The sequence below is a fragment of the Pholis gunnellus genome (genome assembly GCF_910591455.1).
Source record: "Pholis gunnellus genome assembly, chromosome: 24".
In the NCBI taxonomy this organism is placed as follows: Eukaryota; Metazoa; Chordata; class Actinopteri; order Perciformes; family Pholidae; genus Pholis; species Pholis gunnellus.
In genome coordinates, this window is record NC_136551.1 from 3659776 (window position 1) to 3680336 (window position 20561).

At 50.0% G+C, this 20561-nt stretch overlaps 1 protein-coding gene across 4 annotated transcripts in view; it reads right to left on the reverse strand.

Annotated features, from left to right (window-relative positions):
* Positions 1-19851, reverse strand: part of LOC306715315 (histone deacetylase 4-like) — a gene marked incomplete at its 5' end in the record, with an annotated part of 32959 nt that extends 13108 nt beyond the window's left edge. For 2 of the 4 annotated variants that reach the window (XM_079185634.1, XM_079185633.1), the window contains 6 exons: positions 2369-2487; positions 3504-3627; positions 4373-4523; positions 7130-7443; positions 12693-12761; positions 19673-19851. In XM_079185634.1, coding sequence (XP_079041760.1) covers positions 2369-2487; positions 3504-3627; positions 4373-4523; positions 7130-7443; positions 12693-12761; positions 19673-19694 — 799 coding nt within the window. Of the gene's footprint in view, positions 1-2368; positions 2488-3503; positions 3628-4372; positions 4524-7129; positions 7444-9004; positions 9322-12692; positions 12808-19672 lie in introns of those variants that run through there. The other 2 variants (XM_079185632.1, XM_079185635.1) reach the window with 2 other exon arrangements.
* Positions 19852-20561: the final 710 nt, after the last annotated feature.

The window sequence follows — 20561 nt, forward strand, 5'->3', positions numbered from 1 at the left end:
CCTCATAGCAGGGATGAAAGGCTGGCGTTCGGGAGGAAACACGTCCTGCATTCAGACGGCCGCATGTTGCTCTGTGTTCATTGGGGCGAGCTGTGTGCCGTGTTCTGGAGAGTATTAGTCTGCCTGCGTCTGCCCCAGTTAGGCCACACAACAACAACAAAAACAACACATATTTGCTCATCAGTGAAAAGACAAGGGCCTCCATCTAAGAGCGCGGTGAGTGTGAGGGCCTCAAAGCTTTCCCATCCGTGTGTATGTGAGAACATGCCGCTGACATGCGACGCTCTCTGACCCCACCGAGTGTTCGCGGCATAAGAAGAGTTATTGATTTTAAAAGGGGCGTCCAATTGTCTGAGGCCTCAGCTTGAACCCTCCTCCCACCACACATTCAGATGATCCCCCTTTATCATAAGGGGCGGTAATGTACTCTGTCATTACCTCTCTGTGGAGTAGTGTTCACTGTTAGCGCAGGATTTAAAGGGAAACAATGCAGCATGTAACCCAGCATGAATTAAAAAAAAAAAAAAGTGAAAGAGGAGACGCACAAAAGAGCGCTGTTGCTTCCCTGGGTGCCAGTCCTCTACTTTATGGCCGGGCGGTGATATAAAAGAGCCTCTAACCTCTCCCGAGCTGGCATTACCATAAGTAAACCCCGCAAAGCACGTCATCGCTGTGGGCAAATATCAGGGTGGCACAGGTTCTCTCCCCTCCGACACAATCCTCAGCCTTATAGACGCCAAGGGACGAACTGACACTCCAGGGACGAGCGGTTCGCTCCCCGCCATTTTCCGAAAGCCTTTTTTTTCCTCTTCTCTACATGAAGCGAGTTCTGTGGGAGTGTGGTGTCATTGTGCCACTTGCAGGATTTAGCTTCAATCCTGCTTGTTCTGCACTCTCATCAACCGACACTCCCTCCGTCCTCCACCCTCTCATCTTCCTCAATCGATCTTTCTGATTATCACGGCTCTCCCTTCCCCCCCCCCCCCTCATATTCTCCTCCCGCTCTTCGTCTTCTCCTCTCCCAGGGTGGAATGTGGCTGCGTGAGCCAGTGTCAACTGTGGTCTGTGTATCTGCTGCCGTAGCCCGAAGGCTCAGAGTCAACAGGGCCGCCCGCCGCCGCGCTAAGTGAATAATTGCACTGTAAGACGACCGCTGCATCACGGCTACACCACCGCACACACCACTCGTGCACATACACACCTGAACCCCCCCCCCCCCCCCCCCAAAAAACACACTGCAAACAGCTGGTTTTACTCTGCAAAGGGATCTCGACTTTGAGCTCGAAAGCCTGAAGACGTTCAGATCGTAGGCCACAAGGAAACTTTATTCCAGGAGCGCACTCTGCAGCGCTGCAGCAGAGATTTGTCACCAATTTAAAAGAAAGCACGGTGCTCTAAGTATAACCTAAAAGCCAATAAAAAAACAAAGACATAAAAGACATAAATAAAGCAAAAGAATTCCTTTTTACAGCATCAACCCAATGGAAGCAGATCACTTTTTTACATGTTCTATATTTCGTTCATTTCATATAAAAAATGTATTGGACGTCCACGATGTGACATCTCTGAGACGGTGAGTAAACAGAGGACAGGTCTGATGTGTGTGTGTGTGTGTGTGTATCATCAGCGCAACAGTGAAAATAAATATTGCAGCTGTGAATTACTTGACCCAGAGCAGAAGTAGCACGCAAATTGAAAACAATAAAGGGCCGAGGATGGAGCCCTGGGGAACCCCAGAAGTAATTGCTGCTCTGCTAGAGGAGATGTTCCCGACTGACACAGCCCAGCCAGTTAGCTTTAAAATGCAATCATAAAACATTTTAAAGGCAGCAGAAAGGGGCCGGCAACACAAAGTAGCACAACAGCAAGCATCAGAGTGATGCCGAGAGCCACAAACCTGAAAGGAGATGAGCTATATATATATATATATGTATATATATATATATGTGCATTCACAGATATACTGCTCTTTCTAAACTCTTGGCTATAAAAAGCAATTTTGATATAGATATGTAATTATTAACGCGGACAGTGTCAAGATCAAGCTGACTTTAAACAACGCCGGAGGAAAAGGAACTATTAAAAATGATTAAAAACGAATAAAGCGTGCCTAAATGTTAAAAACCTCTCTCCCTCCATTGAACTCTTGAACCACCTTCGCTTCTACTCTCTCTAACTCTCTCGTGTGGGGTATGCTGGGAGACCCTGACAGCCTAATGTGGACGTGATAAATGGCGCGGAGCTCTAAATTATGCTAGACGTGAGTCCGCATAGCAGCTACTGGACGTTACAGCTGCGAGTGAGTCTGCATAGGAGCAAGCAGACAGCTCTAAGTATGTAAGTGTGTGTGTGTGTGTGTGTTATGTACCAGTCTTTCGCAGCGGGAAGTCATCCCGGGGGTTGTAGACACCCAGCACCGGGTGGTTGTAGGTGGACACACCAGTCTGTGGAGGCGAGCTCTGGTCCAGAGAGCTGTGCTGGGTTTTGCTATAGAACAGAAACACAGTGTTAAAGGTGTCGCCGAGACCACGGAGTCACGCGACGTAGCGGACGCGTGACCGAGTCCAACTAACTTCATGGCTGCTCAGAGATCTGTATGATCCCCTGGCAAGGCTGCAGACATGCGCTGCCATCTGCTCTCTCGCTGCCTACAGAATAAGGTGGCGTTTGTAGGCAAAGTTAAGCCGAGTTGGCCTCGGACCAAATGTATGTTCCTGACAAGCGGATGTACACACACACACACACACACTTCCAACACTGAGGGGGCGGATGAGTCCAATGAGTGGAGAAGGAGACACGAGGCGGACGTAGAAAGAGAAAGTTGCTATCCTCACTTTGAGCTGCTGAAAGTCGACGCTTGTGGGCGTTTCATTGGGTCACACATCAAAGTTACGTAACATTGTTTGGTTATGTATTTACTGTGCCAAATTAAACACATACTGCTGGAGGAAATGATGTGGAAAGTACATTAATAGCACTTTGTAGTGTACTGTTCTGTAGGGCTGCACAATACATCGTGTTTTTATCGCCTACACTTTCAAATGTAACTATCATTCTGCTTTTACTGGGGCCTTTAGTGTTCAGTTCAATGCACGAGTTGTTCAATCAATTTAATTCAGGTAACTTCTACACGACCGGTTGGTTTGCGTAACAATGTTTCCGTGTCACGCAGACAATGAACGCGACTACCAGAGTGTGCACACCTGCGCGTTAACACAGCTCCAGAGATGCTACAATAAACATTCAAGGCCGAGCCTTCAGAGTAAGAGCCCCTATCATCAGGTTCCAATATCCTGCCCTGAGGAAGAGGAGGGGCTCGCTGACAGTTAGAGAGAGACATACCACCCCGACTCACAACGATCCGCTTCCACACGTCTTCCACCGCAGTCAGTACAGAGGAGGGGAACAGAAACACATTCAAATTGTTTTCCAGCTCGCAGAGTGCCTGGCGCGATAGCGACGCATCAGTGCGAGTGAATCCTATAAATCTTCGGTTTCCTCACCGGTACCAGTAGGGAGCGTCGTTGTGGAGGCCTCCTTGGTTGAGGCTCCGCTGGGCCAGGGCCTTCTTCTTGTTCAGGACGAACTCCTGGAGCCGCATCTTCACCTCAGTGCTCGCCACCGCACCTACGGAGTTGAAGTTTTTTTTTCAAGTTTAGGAGGTTTTTAATGACAGAAATGTGGAGAATCTTTCACTTTTTGGTGCACAGACAATACAGCACAATGTCAGCTGATGCCCTTATAGACCAGAAATCTGTTCTCTTCTCTGTTTTAATATTATTAAAAAAATGTATTCTTTGGGTTCTGGACTGTTGGGTGGACAAAACTTAATAAAAGGCTTAATAAAAAACATTTTCCACTATGTTCGAAACCAAACATTGACAAAACCACCAGCAGATTAACTGATGAGGGGACTAAAGGTCAGTCCTACCCCTTCCCAATAATGACTTCATACATAGCCTTCGAAGAGTAACATTTCTGCCACTCTCTCCCACTGACGCAGCCTCGGCGTTGAGACACTTTCCACAGAGTGTGTAAACTGCTCTCAAGGACTCCCGTCCACTCGCTTTCAATGAACTGCTGAGAGACATCCAGCATGCAGCGGTAATAACTTGGCTTAGCCTCCGCCCAAGGCCACCGGCAAATACGACTCGTTTAACCACAGTAAACACACAGGTTCTCCAAGTAAAATGGAAACACACGCACACACACACTGTGGATCTCAACGGTCCTTTCAACCGGGGAGCGTTTTGAAACCTGGCAGATGCCACCAAACAGGAGGAACGTGTATCGTCTGCGGAGGTCCCAGAAACATTTACTAATGTGCTTGTAACGTGACGTTCAACGGCCGCGATGGAGACGGTCAACTCACTCTCCTGTCCCCGCTCCTTGTTCTTCAGCAGCAGCAGCTTCTGCTCCCTCTGCTGCTTCTCCAGCTCCTGCTCCAGACGGTGGTTCTCCATCTTCCTCTGATGCTCCAGCAGCTCCTGCTGGTGCTTCAACGCCAGAAGCTCTTGTTGCTGCTGTAAGGGAGAAAACATCAGAATAAAGGTCTTCAACATCCAGCGGTAGATTCAAACTTTTTCCTGCAAACTCCGCACAACAGGAGACACGCGATGCGACCGCTTCATGGCGATAACTTCTTGTTTTCTAATCTAAATGTGATCAATTCATTACTTTCTCCTCTTTAAAACACCCATTTACATTCCACTCCTGGTAAGTTGCCATCTGAAATAATTAAGCCTGACAGCTGTTTGAAGCAATGAAATAAAGAAAACTTTGCAATTCTATAAAAACCTCAGGCCACAAGCCTTTAAATAAACATAAACAATTTAACTGGGTGATGAGGCTTTAGCCTCACATCCTCCAATCTGCTCACTTCCTCGTCCCTCCAGCAGAGACAGAGGAGAGCATCTGTTCACCACTTTAAAGGCAGAAAAGAAACCAGGCTGCGGCCGAAAAGGTCACAAATAAAATCTGCGTCAAAGCCCGAATGTGCTCGGAAACCCCTCTTCGTCTCGCTGAAGTGTCCTTAAATGAGTCGCTGTGCACACGAGCATCCATTAAATGCTGCTGATGCAAACTGAAAGCTGCTTTCACCGTCTTAATGCGTTCCTTCGACTCAAGGCACCGAATCAAAGAGTCACAATTACTGTTTAATGCCACTGTAATATAGAATAAATAGGCACGCTGTCTGTGCTCGCACTCAGCCGGCTCCGTAATGACGGTCGCTCTGCCCTCCTCTTCCTCTTCCCCTCATCACCACACACCCAATGGCAATATTTGATCAGTTGGCCGTAACTGCGTGTAATCAACTTCTGATGGCAGTTTTTAAAGAGGAAGGTCGAGGAGGGGCTCGTGAGAAAAGCACATCGGCTCTCCATTTTTATTTATTTTTTGTCTTTCAATCAACGTCGGGGATTGAGGAGGCTCAAAGTAACCTCCCCGCCCACATGTACACACACACACACACACACACACACACACGCACACACGCGCACACACACGCCCAAAATCCCTGTGGCTCGGTAGACCAGAGATGTGCACACAGATGACTAATACCGCGAAGAGCTTCATGATAGCTCTCACTTTATGAGGGTTCCCTGTTGTCAACAGGCAAGAAATGTTTGCAGACATTTAAGCGAGAGTGTGTGTGTGTGTGTGTGTGTGTGTGTGTGTGTGTGTGTGTGTGTAAGCAAGTGTGTGTTTGGCTGCCCCAGATGTGGAAGCAAACCGGGCATCGTGTGAGTGTGTGTTTGCTGACATTTGAGAGGATGTGTATGTTTTAATGCCTGTGTGTGTGTGTGTGTGTGTGTGTGTGTGTGCACAGGGCCAGTGAATGGGGCTGATTGAGGCCGGGCCTCCCTGCTCAGGCTGTGCGTCACTGGCTGTGCGTCCTGCAGCCCCCCCCACCACAGGCCAGACAGCCCCTCAGACGGCATCACTCATCCCTCAGTGTCACAGGACGACCCAACAGACGGGACTCAACAAGAGGAGCAAGCACAGTAGATACTGTAGTCCATAAATACTGCTGACCTGCGGGGGAGGAGGGCAACGTGAAGTGTGCCTGAAGCATCTGCTGTTTTATTAGGAAGAAGGAAGAAATGAAGGGAAGAGAGGAAGGTTAAAGGAAGACAGGAGAAGGAAGAGAGGAAGGAGATTAATTTAGGAGAGAAGAGAAGGAAAAGAGAGCAACTAAAGAGAAAGGAAGGGTGGGAGGAAAGGAGGACGAGAGGAAGTCAGGAAGGAAAGAAACAGGAAAGCAAGGGAGACACAATAAAAGGAAGGAAGAGAAGATGGCAGTAGGAAAGATAAGAAGAGGGACAGGAGATGGAAGAGACAGAAAGGAGACAGGAAAGAAGGGAGAGGAAGAGAGGAAAGAAGGAATACGGGGAGACAGTAAGGAAGGAGAAGAGGAAAGAAGGAAAGACAATAAAGGAATCAAGGAACATCAAAGAATGTGATCCTGCACACTGCGATCTAATCTCCTGCCCTGAAAAAAAGAAGCCGAATCTTTGCAAATCATATTACGAGCATGAATATTCTACAAAAGTACAAACACCGGAAACACTTTTATATGACATTTAAGCCATTTAAGGAGCTCTCCGACGCCCCTGCGTATTAGAGCTCTGCCGTGTGGGCGTGCTGGTCTACATTCACTTCGTATTTCCAGGTCACTACGATACGACGTCTGCCTCAAAGCGCCGTCAGGTTCTGAGAAGCAAATCCTGCTCGTAAGTATTATTTAATGCAGGTTTTTCTGGATCTAAGCGCGTCCCCGTGTTGCCGTCGACCGTCTCTTGAAGGTGAAGCGAGCGAAGTGGTTTAAAGCTGACGGAGCGGCTCTCTGTTGGCGAGTGCAGTCTGCTGATGAAGAATCCTGTGGCAGACTAAATCCAGAGCGGCCTCTGCTTTGTTTAGTCGAGTTTTAAATAGGTTTGGGCGGCGTGCCTGCTGCTCCTGCTGCTCCTGCTGCTTACTCTTTTGTACTACTTTAATTGTATTTGTTGCTGGCTGCTGTTGGTCTCCAGCTTTAAAGATTGACGCTGCGTCAAATTAACTCAATACTCCGCCTTTGAGGAGGCGGATAGCAGCAGAAAAGTATAGTGTGAAACGTTAAACGACATACCATAATGTGCTCCTGGAGCTGGACCTCGTGCTGGCGGGACAGCTGCTCGTGCTGCCGCTGGAACTCGGCGATGAGGATCTGCCGCTGGATCTGCTGCTTCTGCTTCAGGGTCAGCAGCTCCTGCTGCAGCTGCTGCTCGCGCACGCCCCCGCCGGCCTGGCACGACTGCTGACCGGGCGGGGAGAGCGAGGACACCTGCTGCTGCTGCTGCTGCTGCTGCTGCTGCTGGTGGTGGTGATGGTGGTGGTCCACGCGCAGGTCCATGGGGATGGCGGCCGGAGGGAGACGCAGGGGCAGCGCCGAGTTGATGTCCACTGCAGGGGGGGGGGGAGACGGACGGGAGTTGGCACAGAGATGCGATCGTACAGCGCTAACCAAAACACTGTGAAGCCACAAATCACATTTATCCTAAATATGCTTTTAATTGACAGTATAAGGGTTCTTCTGGGAATCAATAAAGCGCCACATCTGCAGCGATGAAAGACAAATAAATAGAAAGTAAAAAACCCTGCTGCACACACACACACATACACACACGACTGATGCTGCAGCCGACACCTGACAAAAGGTTGCATTGACCCGGAGAGGTGCGGACCTCGAGCCGGGCCGGCCGCCCACAAATCAGTGCACAGGAAGGCCTCCAATCACGCCGCTTCCTCCCCAGTAGATGTGAATAAATAGGAGTCGATTGGCCGATTATTTACCTACATGTTTGCAGAGAGCGCGGCGAGAGCCAGAGACACTCGCCGGGAACTTTGTGTTAATAAAGAGGCAAACACGCCGTCGCTGGCATCGACCAAACAAACATGAGGAGACACACAGCGGGCATTGTCCAGCAGCAAACTGACACTTATGCCTCAAACCTGGAGGGATTGCTCCGGATTACTTTCATGTTGTCGCACTTGAACCCAATCCTTGGACAGAGTAACAACATGCAACGGGTCCCGGAGGGGCTGCCGCCATGTGGGGGGGGATGACAACAACATTTCCCCGTCATAAGACGCCTTCTTGTCATTCAGTCTCCCTTCTTTCTTCCACTATTAGTCTCCTTCCAGGAAAAAGGAGCTCTGGAGTGTTTTGCCATTTGTGAATCTGACTAACAAGGTGCCCAAATCCTTAATTAAATGCAGCGACGCCCTCGCTTTCTGGCTGTTCTCCGGCCCCTTGCTCACTTTCGAAGGTGACGGCGGTTTCAAGTTTGGCAGTTGATGAGACGAGAAGGAGAGAGCGAGCTCGTTAGAGAAGACCGACTCCTACAATCGTGAATCATCCCCTGCACCACAAGATGAAAAGAGACATCTGAAAACAACGCCAGAAATTATAGAAAACTTCTTATTTACGGGGACATTTCGATTTCTGACCTGGATCTGTATGAGTCACTCTGCAGTGTGAGTGCTGCTGTGGGCTGAAAGCAGCAAGGACTCCGTAAGTCTTCAGGGTCAGTGTCAAGCTGACGTCAAAGGTAAACACGCACAAGGACTGATGACTTCGGGGTAAAAAAAAAAGGAGCATAATTCTCCTCTTTTTTGTCCTTTCTTTTCTTATCTCAGAGTAGTTTTAGCAAGTCGGAGAGGAAGCCGATCGTTTAACGTCAGAGGTGATAGAAAAGGAGCGACAGAAAGGACGATGTGATTGTGACGGAAAGCTGCACTTGTCAAAGGTTTCCAATCATGGCTCGGTCAAATCCATAACTCATGCGCACACACACACACACACACACACACACACACACACACACACACACACACACACGCCGTCCCGGGACAAAATGTTCCTCCCCGGGCATTGAGTCCCCGACACAACCCAAACAGCCTCGCACGAGGGTTGATGGCGACGCAAACGCACCTTGTACGGCGTCTCTGTCGTTAAACGTACCCATCAGTGCTCTCCTCCTCCTCCTCCTCCTCCTCTCAGCAGCCTCCCCTCTCCTCCTTATCACTGCACCTCCCTCAGTCTGTTACGGTGAATGACAGCTCGCTCCCTTTCCTGCTCATCCGACTTCCCCTCTTGCTCTCCACCTCCGTCACTTTTTGCTCCTCGTTCACCGCCGCTCCTGTTAAACCCGATGGGCGTCTCTCTCTCTCTCTCTCTCTCTCTCTCTTTCTCTCTCTCTCTCCCCTCGCTCGCTCGCCCAGTGGTGACATCACAGGGCAGTCTCAGGCATGCAGCCTGTTTATTCTGCAGCCCTCTGCTTTTCCAGGAACCAACGTCTCTCTCTCACTCTCACACACACACACACACACACACACACACACACACACACACACACACACACACACACACACACACACAGCACTCTCTCACTCACTCTGTCTACCCCCCCCCCCTGCTCGACCTGCTTCCCTAGCTTCTAAGGCAAAGGAAAACCCTCCACGCCGGTTGTAGTGCATCAAATATCTCCTGCCTCCTTCTCCTCAGCAGGCGTCCCATTCAGCTGCACGTGTCCTTTGCCCCCCCCCCCCCCCCCACCTCCCATAATAACCATGTGGTTTTAATACCCAGTGCTCAAATTCCTGGCCTGGAATTTGCCAACATTTCCCAAACAAATAAAGCCACAAGATGGAGGATCATAAAAAAAATGAGGGATTAGTGTTAGATAACTGTTTGTTATTGTTGTTTTTAAACACAGTAATGAGTCTGCTACTGTAGTCTTGCATCCCATTATTGTACAGGTCTCTTATTTTGACATTTTGTTCCCAAACGTGAACATGCATGTGTGTTTCTTTTCACATGATTGTTTGTCTGCAGATTTGCATGCTTTTTATCGTTCACTTTCTTTATATTTCTATATTTTACGAGCTAAACTAAAGTCCTTCATGCAAACTAGCTGCAAATATTTCAAGAAAACCTTCAGCAATAGATGGCCAAACAATTGATCAGGCAATCAAGAATATAATTACGAGATGAATCAGCAGCGCTGTAACAGGTCAAGCTCAATAAAAGGCTCCACAGCTGCAGTTTGGGCTCCTTCAAAAGGTCCAAACACGCACACACACACACACTAAACTGCCCGGTAACACGCATGGGGGTGTACTGGGTAACACCAGTTTGACAAGTGCAGGTACTTTCTGTTCGCTCCTTTCCTTTGAGCGCTCAAAAGTTTCCTTCAGTTTGATATGGAACACATTTGAGGCGTGAGGGAGGGAGGGAGGGAGGGAGGGAGGGAGGGGGGGGTCTCCACTCAGCATCCCTCCACCGCTCTGTTTTTTTTATTCCACTCTCTGACAGCTTTTTCTTCCCTCAGACGAACCTTTCCTCCTTGACCTCGTTCCCTCACAGCAGGCTCCTCTCCTCACTCCCCCCCCTTACCTCCCCCTCCTTCGTGACCTCCCCTCCGGCCCCGCTCCCTCCCACCTTTCTCCCCTCCATCTCCCCGCAACAGATCACAATCTGTTTACAGCCCCCTCCGGCGCACTCCACAACTCTTCTGGCTCCAATTGCAGATCTATTTATACCAGACAATGCAGAAGGGCCTGGCATCTCTTGATTCGACGGCTCGGTTCGCCGAGTGCACATCCCGCGGTCCGACTGCCTGAGCTCCACGCTCGTTAGGCTTAATAGACGTCACGCTGAGCCAAGCCGTTTTTTTAAAGCACGCAAAGAAGATGACAAAGAAGAGGAGATGTTCTGCACAGGGTTTCACAGTGAATTTAGCAGCAGGGTGGGATGAGAGGCAACAAGTAGCACATCTGTTGATGGTGGAAAATAGCTGCGGTCGGCTCACTGATTGGTCTCCGAGGGTGGGTTGTGGGAACATCCGCCTACGTTACTCTCTCTCTCTCTCTCTCTCAGAGTTTCGCCTCCGTGCAAACTCTCGGAGATTGATAACCCTGGCTGTGAGCTCACAGCAAAAAGGCCGATTGCGATCACCGTGACCTCTTAAAAAAAGCGAGACGGAACGCTGACAGGGCGGGGGGGCGGAGCGGAGCAGGGAGGGCAAGTCTCGCTCTGCTGAGAAAGCGAGCTCCGACTTGTCCGCGGCCTTTCGGTGACGTCGCGCGGGCGGTCTGCAGCGCCTGACGGGGAGGATGTGAGGCACGTGTGAAGGGGTGAGGTGCGGGGCGTGCAGGAACAGGTCCAGGTGAGTGTTCACACTGTCTATGCTCGAGATCCCGTAGTCCAGTCTTCAATCCATGCAGACTGGTGAAGAATTCAGACCATGTACCACCCCTCTGTTCCACTTCCTGTCGCTGTTTTCAGCACCAGTTCAACAGTCTTTCAGGTCAAGGTAATGGACCCAAACTCGAGCTCCCGGCAGGTGCGGCGACCGACGCTTTGCATCCCAAAAGAAACGCGTCTTTTGCATCCGGGGCAAAGCGCGCGAGACTTTTAATTGCACTCCCCGCGATGGAAGCAGGAAGCAGCGTGAGCGCTCTCAGACAGGTGCACATCCAAACAGTCGGGGGTCACGCGCGCTGCCGACGACGAGGGGCCCCCCGTCAGCTCTGTATCCAAGACAACAGATTTGGAGAATATCTGATGAAGTCACTCCAGTGAATTTCAATATTTTATCAGCCTTGCCGGAGGCGCGCAGAACACAACCCCAACAACAACATGAGAGAGAGAGCGTGCGAGGCCTCAGAAAGAAAGGATACTTTGGGTCAAAGTGAGGAAGAAGTTGTTTTTTGTTTGTTCCTCCAAAGCAACAGACCAGGCTGAGCGTTGAACAGCAGCTTCCTGCTTCCTGCTGCTCTGTGGCATCGTAGAAACACGGGGCTAAAGAGCAGCTCCGTGAACTAAATCCATTCATTTTTGTATCAAAACCTGCTCTCTGTGGCGATGAATGAAAGGCACGTCCTCATTATGGAATCAGACAATGCATTATGCATATATTACCTCAGACTCATTTCTCCTTCAGATTACCTCATCTCCATCTGTGCCCCTTTCATTTGTGTACTCTCCACACCGCTCCGTCTCGGCTGCCTCCTCTTCCACACTGACTGGCGGTGGAGGAAGCTCTTGTAAATACAGTGCAACACTTTGTGATGTTTTGGCTTCCCGCAAAGGAGACAGAATGCTTGCAGCAGATGGGGATTTGGAGAGAGAAGCCTATTTTCACCTCTTATATATATATTGTTTTGGGACTCCGTTCCATGCCTTGGGGGACTTGCAGCAAACACATCACCGAGATATTCACAATTTACTTGTTTTTGTTTTGCTGTATATCTCTGCCGGCCATTCCTCTCGAGGCGTTTCGAGCGCCAACATTCAGGCGGCTGCACTTCCATTCAACAAAATGGCACTGCATAAATCAAGCGTACAGGAGTCAGCGTGGACTCTTCTTGGGACTTATTATAATCAACTGGCAATTAGGGGGGAAAAAAACAGGTTTGTGAATGTCACAGAGAACAGGTGGTGTTTAGAGTGAGGGCACTTTAATTATTAAAAAAACTGAATGGAAATCAGACACATTCTGAGAACACCTATGCATGCAAAGTTGCACAGGATGTGGTTAATATTGAAATCACGTAGTGTGCACACACACTGTCTTTGGTTTACAGAAGCTCATGCACACACACACACACACAGACGCACACACGCGCACACACACACAGTGTCCAACCTGTTGGGATGTGGTTGAGCGCCGACGTCTTCAGAACCTCCAGCGGCTGCTCCTTCCCCAGGATCCCCTCTGTGGGAGAGAGAGCACACTCCGCTTCAAATATGGTCCGCAACATCGAGGCGAGCTTCTCCCGCGACAAAAAACGTGCTAATTCAGGCGGTTGAAAGCCGCGGTCCGAGCGCGCGGGGCGGGCGGGCGGGCGGGCTTCAGGTCATCCGCAGAGCTGCGAGCGCACGCCACGCCGCGGCTACCGCCACCTGAGCGACTGCCCGACGCATGACCGGCTGAAGAGAGCGCGCTGTGAATCGGCGAGGTGCTCTAAAATAAGCCCGAATGAAAAATCTGAGGGGGATGCCGAGGGAGCAGCCGTCATCAGCCCCCCGCGTGCTAGTGTGTGAGTTCGGTGCGCGAGAGAGGAGGGATGGTGGGGCTCGACTGATACTGCCTGTGCTCAGCATAGCAAATGTGGCTGGCAGCAGCAGCGGAGAGGGATGAAGGAGGGGGTGTGGGGGGGGGGAGATGGAGACGAGGGGAGGAGGGGAGAGAGGTAAAAATAGCTCACCCTTTTGTGTATAACAGCACATGCGGAGAACGCACACCCCAACGCGCACATGCAGACACAAAAGACACACTGCCGTTGCCGGTCTCCTGTGTCTGTGCGCTTATGCATGCATGTCCGTGTGTGTGTGTGTGTGTGTGTGTGTGTGTGTGTGTGCAAGTGTGTAGGCTGTAATTATAGTGGCAACATGAAAAGGCTTTTGTAGCTGCCGAGCCCTGGGAAGACATGGCTATAAAAAGCAGAGCGACAGAGAGGGGAGGAGGAGGTAGAGGAGGAGGAGGAGGAGGACGCATCGGGGAGAGGGGGAAGACAGAGGTAAGGAGGGGAGAGAGAGGAGAGGGAGGTGGTGTGGATGAGGCGAGGAGGAAAAACAACGAAAAAGGCGCAAAAAAGGGAGGAGAGGGGAGAGGATGGAATTGACATGCATCGCAGCTGCACACCAATCTGTGACTATACTGACACGCACACTCTCTATATGTGCATGTATTTTTAGTAATCATGAGCACCTGATCCATATATACACACACACACACGCATATATATTCTGAGCACAAGGCTGGGAGACATCTGAGGCGCTCAAACATGCAATTATTCCTTTGGATGGGAGATGAAAACCCATGTAAAATCCCTTTGGAGGAATAAAAGAGAGGGAAACAGGCGAGCGTCTCACTGTGCATGATCTATTTCTGGAATTCTCTCTGGACCAGACTGGCGCACACACACACACACACACACATTTAATTAGCCATGAAGCTGGAGGATGCGTCGTGCGCTGATTGTGTGTGTGTGTGTGTTTTGTCTCGCACCACCTTGCATGAATGGCTGCACCCATGATGCACCAATCCCTCTGAGGACTCGGGTGTGGACTCATCACGGTTGGTCCTGTTCACACGAATGTCACTTTTATTCCCCTTAATCCTCTCATCGGTATAGCGGACAGTTATTGCTGCCTGATAATAAATAAAGAAGTGAAAACGAGACAGGTCAAATCTGCGGCCTCGAACACGTGAATGTAAAAAAAACGGGGTGGTCACGTCTCTGCCTCCCCCAAAACAAACACACCAATGACAGTTGATACGTCTACATTCAAATGAAACACACGCTGCCGGGTTTTGCAATGTAAATGTGTGATGACACCTGTGGCTTGGGAGTAATTCTACGCCGGGGGTTTTTTTGGCGCAAAATTGCTGGTTGCATGCTTTGCATCTCCATCTCCAACTTCAGTGTGGGGGATTTGAGGGGGGGGGGGGGGGCGGATGGACGTCTTTTGTCTGCGGTTAGTTGGACAAACGGCGTATAAGCTTTCAGTCTGGACCGCACAGTTGAAACCTGAGACGCACGTGGAGGCAGCGCAGGTGTGTACAAACACACACATCCGTGAGAGCCAGGGGGGGGGGGGGGAGAGCAACAAACACAACCGCCACACACTTGCAGAGAGGTGCCCTATGCCTTGGCAACGGGGTCCATCAATCCTGAATGTAGCCTAGTTACCCAGCAGCCCCCCCTCCTCCCTCCTTGCTCTCTTTCTCTCCATCCTCCTCTCCTCTTGGTCCCACCGGGCAAGCATCGGGAGACAGGGAGCTATAAATAGCCCCGGCGAGCCTCGGGCAGGGAGTCAGTCGGCTCGAGCTGATGCAGCTATACCGCTCGCTAAAAACACGCGTGTTATGATCGGGGGAGAGCGATGCAGGAGCGCCGGGCTAAACGCTGGAGCTCTCCGCTGCATCTGCTGCATTGCTGAATGTAGTTTTGTGACAGCAGAGAGAGACATGGTTGGGGGGGGGGGGGGGGGGTTTACTCCGGCCTGCATGCTCCATGTTGACAGAGGCCTTTGTTGTGTGGGAGAAATGAGATGTCTGTCTGTGCCACAGTGGCGGGGAGAAAGGAAGGAAGGGAGGAAGGATGCTCCGGCCTCATTACATTCAGCGCACTTCCGTTTCTGGCTGCTTCGTCCAGGGTGACTCCGGCGAGCAAGGTGAACCCGACAGGAACAATACGATTAATCAAACACGCTCTCTCCTTGAAGAGACTTTTTTTTTCTCCCTCTGGGTCGCAAATTTGCTTCCCCGAGGGCAACCGGCTGACGTCACGGCGCCCGAAAACAGAGCATGGGTGACCCCTGTGTGAGCCGCCGACGGTTCACGGGACGCGAACCGTCTGACCCTCATTTCACGCGTGGGAGAGTCGGGGAAACGGCTGGTAATGCATGGGAACGGTGTGTGAGACGCAGCTACTCTCCACACAGAGTAACAGGTGAAACATTTCCTATTTGGTATTTTGGTGTTTGGCACTGTGGCGCGCCGTGTCAAAAGGCAAGGACAGGGCTCCGAGGGGGCAGTGTAAACCGTAATTGCCGCCGACAGCTTGTTGGCAGAACACAGTGTATCCCGTTTCTCGGCTGGGACAAAAGACGCGTCCCGTTCCTTTCATTAGCTCATGTTCCCTGTCCGCTGTCTCTGTCCCAGTACCAATTAAAAACAGAGCTTTTCTAATGTTCCCCCGCTCATAAACCCCGTCTAAAGGCCACGATGGTTTGTTGTTGGAGGGGGATGGGTGTGGCGGGACGAGATGGGTGCTGCGCCCCCATTTGCACAAGGACAAAGCAGAGCTTGTGCATGTAGGGGGTCGGCCGTTGCACAAGAGACCCCCCCCCCCCCGGGGTTGTTCTGGGATGGACTGTTTGTCATGTTCCGCCAAGTTGGTAGCACATGGGAGGACTGGCGAAACCGTCTGGCTGGCAGCAGCCTCTGTTCACCGGGTTCACCAAGGGTGGGAACGCGCCGCCGAGGTGCATTTTGCTGCAATCTGCCACCATTTTTTTCTAAGATCCGCTTCTGCAGGAGAGGAACAAACATGTCAGCACGAGCGGACGGCAGACCGAACGTGACAGCGAGGCTCGGAATAACCCTCGCGCCTCGCATCGCACTGACCGTCGCTTCGTGTCGTCCCCGCGCTCTCCGCGTTTAGCTGCACGACACACGGCAACGAACCGCTCAGTCGTGAAGAGGAGAATCAACACGGGAGACCCAATATAATGATTTGTTTGTTGGCGCGTGCGCACATCATGTGTGTGTGTGTGTGTGTGTGTGTGTGTTTCTAAAAATAGACGCAGGGATAAGCCGGGCCCTCTTTATTGCAGCGAAAACTTTTAACCCCTTCACCCCAGGATTTGAGCAGCGCGATGAGCGATTGCGTGCGTTTGGATAAGAGGATGAAAAGGACACGCCATGAGAGGAATCTAGCCTACATTGTAATGCATGAACCATCACACACTTTGGCCTTGACAAAGTACTTCTTACTGTATTTTAAACCTACTTTTTCACAGTTTTATAGCTCAGAGGAACAAAAGCGGAACTCTTCTGGACCAGTTAGGAATGATGTGTCTTGCTCAAGGACACCTTCCTCACTTTTCTCTTCCTGCGGGGAAGGGAAAGTGTTTCTCATTCACTTTTTTCTTTCCAGCCAGTACAAGCCAGTGATCTTCCCGTCTTCCGAGTCAGTTCCTTAAATCTCTGTGCCGCTGCTGCCGCGTTAATAGTATCTGGCAGGTGTAATAAAAAGAAAATCCATAACATGGATTTATAGGCGTCCAGAGATCCGTACTGCGCTGCGGTGTTTATCAAATACACGGGGTGAGACCCGAAGATGGGCCGCCAAATTACTCTCACAAAGGGAGAAACATGAACATATTAGTGAAAATGAAGCTTTCCATCTGTAGTCTCGTAGTCACAAGGATCAGCGTTTGTATCTATGACTCCACCACAGTTCTCTTTAACCAGCGATCACACATCTAATCTCCACTCCCGTTGTGTTCCCAGGCTGTATAAACCTTGAAACGGCTGCGCTTGTAACTTAGATATCGCCGAGCCTTCGAGGAAGGGAGCACCGTGTCAAGTTCACTGTTTCAGAGCCGTAAAAGGCGCTCACGCGCCCACACACACACACACACACACACACACACACACACACACACACACACACACCGTGCACAATACAGCAGCAGAAATCTACTCTGAACACTTTGTATCCTGATGCATACCGGCTTTTGATAGTGGATCGTGGTGGAATGAGCTCATTTTACATATTTGCATGAAACAATTTAAAGTTCAAACCTCTCATTCATTAATAATTACTTGCAGGAACTCTGTCTGTGTGTGTGTGTGTGTGTGTGTGTGTAGATGACTCATGTGCACACCCAGTTCTTGCTCCAGTGGTAAACACTGCAGACTTTCCTGGAAAGACGGCGCACTTCTGACTAAAAATAAAACCAAATCATTGCCAGCGAGTGGCATTCCCCACCTGAGGAGGCCTCCACTCATCCTCCCCGCCTGTAATGGTGCTGACACACCGACGTGAGGGATGAGTAAGGACCATCTTCTACATTCTATATTTCATTGACAGATGCCGCATGCTCAACACGTTAGCTCATTGCTAAGCACAAGTGTAAAACAAAGCTCTCGGTGCAAACACTCCAGTCTGTCTGCTGAAATGCCCGCAAAAAGACCCGCCTTGACCCCCGTTTGTTCTGGGAAATATGAAGCCGACAAAGTGTTTTACGTTTCACTTTTTCTAGAAAGAGCATTACGGTAAATGTGTAATCTAAAAAAATCCTCTGCTGCCGCTGCAATAAAGAAAATGACACACACACACACAGAGGGATTTACTTTGAGGCCTGGTACATGATTGGAAATAAGTGCAAAGCCTCAAACCTCAGGGAAAAAAAAAAAGAAGTTGGCAGCTTCGGATCGCAAACAGAAGTGAAACAGAGCCGCGGATCTAAAAAGTCCCGTTGTTCACCCCGAGAACAAAGCCAACGTTGTTTAATGACACTCATTAAAAAAAAAGAAATGTCGTCGGCAGACAACCCCGATGCGACCTGAAGCGTCGGGATCAATTTCCTTACATCTGTTTTCCTCAAAAGAACAATTATACCAGACAAATCAAATGGATGCATCTCTTTAAACAGAACAGACAACTGACTCTGCTCATTCTCACTTCTGAGAATATCTCTTCAGGCAGCCTGACAAGCGCCACAGTGTTGCACATTTATTCACATTCCATATCTTTGACTGTCTCTCTCTCTATCTCTATCTGTGTTTGTGCACCGGCGTCCAACAAGTGTGTCTCTAAGCTGTCATTCAGGAGAAGCAACACCTCAAATTGACGCCCACGCGTGGCAGCACCCTGAGGACCGAGGCGGTCTCCTCTGAAGGCGTTTTCAGAGGCAAACAAGACAGTGAGGAAACAGCAGCTGCTGGTATGAGTCGTCTCTCCCGGACTCACAGAAGAGTCGCCGCTATTTTTGTTTTTTCGGTGAGAGGTGAGCGAACACGCGTGACGGGAAGACGGGGGGGGGGGGTTCGGTCCCTCCAGTGGGCGAGACGAGAGGTAGAGGAGGCTAAATCCTATTTTATTTGTACACAGTTTAACGGTCGAGTGAAGTATGCTGTTGTGTTGCATTGTGGGAAATGTCAGATCCAGTGTTTTTGGGAGCTAGGGACAAAAAAGTCAGGATATCTGCAGCTTCTATTTTGACTATTTCTTTCAAATCTACTGCGATAGAAGTGCGACACCAAATATATACTCAGTGAACCTTTAAGTCATTTCTAAAACTTCACAAGCCTTGAGGACCTTCTTTTAAAGAACAAAAGCGTGTATTAACCCTTTAAATGTTGCATTAAATCAGTGATGAACACACCTCTGACCATGGAACGTGTCACTTTGCACACACGTCGGTGGATATCATGTTTTAGGATTAGCAGGGCGTTCGTTTTTGTCAGCCCCGTGTGAAGAGGAGACGAGTGAAGGCGTTAAGGGACCAGGATGGCTCGTCTAATGACGACGGTTGAGCCGCGCTAATCCGAGGTTGATTTAACAATGTAATGAGATTGGCCCTCACAGGGAGAGTGAGGCGCCTTCTCTGGAAGGGACATGTGCGTCTTAGAGGGCGAACACATGTGCACACATGTGCTCGGCGTACTCCGAAGTGTGCTCAGATGTTGGGAGGGCCGAGGCTGCAGCTCGTTCGCGTCCCCCGGGGGCCCCCGCTGGTTATACCTCGGCTGTGGTATTTATAGCGCACGCACACTCCCGGGTGTACAAAGTAAACACGGTCGACACCGTCAGGTACCACGGCGGCCGGGGCAGGGAGCGGACCTTTTGATCTGCCAGCTGCTCGCCGAATAATTCATCAGCTCGCTGCAACGCGAGCTCCTAAACTGAGCTTTGATTGGGTGTCAAAGAGGAGCGTAGGCCCTCCTAATGATGGACTTGTTCTCTCGTCCCTCTGGAGCTCATTCACACTGAATCAAGCCAATTAACAGTCATAAAGCCAGATTAAAATGTTTTATTGCGTCTTAGCGAGTGAGCGGTCTGACAGACTTAAGAAACACGAAGACGAACATACCGACGTAGATCTCACCTTGGTGGCTGTGTGATGTCATCGCTGACAGGTCGGTCAGGTGGGCGTCCACGCCGCACGGAAGGCGAGCGCCCGACTTGGTGTGTGTGTGTGCGTGTGTGTGCAGGAGGAGGTTTGATTTACAAGACGGCAATCAGGAAGCTGTAATCATGCCAAAACGGTGGATGTCCAGGAGTGTGTGTGTGTGTGTGTGTGTTCAGGTTGATCCAACACGGTCTACGGTCCCTCGAGGCTGGAAACAGGAAGCAAACGTCCAGCAGCAGCAGCAGCCAATCCCCATCAGGCTTTTAAATGTGGCTGCTCCAATCAAAGAGCCAGATCGTTGTCTGGCAACCTATCAGAGAGGATAGGGAAAAAAAGGGCCGTGAGGTTTACAGAATTTGTAAAAACGAAAAGGGATCGGAGAAAAAGCTGTATAGGTGCATCTCTGTTAATGACACACACACACACACACACACACACACAGCTCATATATATAGTATTGATCTTTCAGTGACACTAATGATGACTCTTGAATTCCACTTACAGTATAGAGCTGATATGGCTCGTCTATAAATGTAAAAATAACTCTACCCATCAAATCAATTATATGTTCTAAGCCTGGATTGAAATGCTGGATAAGCAACCGCAGACTTTAAAACTTGTTTTTATCGACACCTTCGCAACATTTAAAGTAAAACCCTGTTGCCGTGCAGATCAGAGAAAACCGCCAAAAACTCAATACGACCTCAAGTTGGAGCTCGTGCTTACACTGCAAGAAACCTGTAAACCAATCGGGCAATAAATTGCCTGTCCCGGACGCTCCAACGTCAAGAGAAAGTATGGAAAAAGTCTGATGTATTACTTTCACCGTAGCCTCATGAACATGTGTACTTTACAGAGCAGGAAC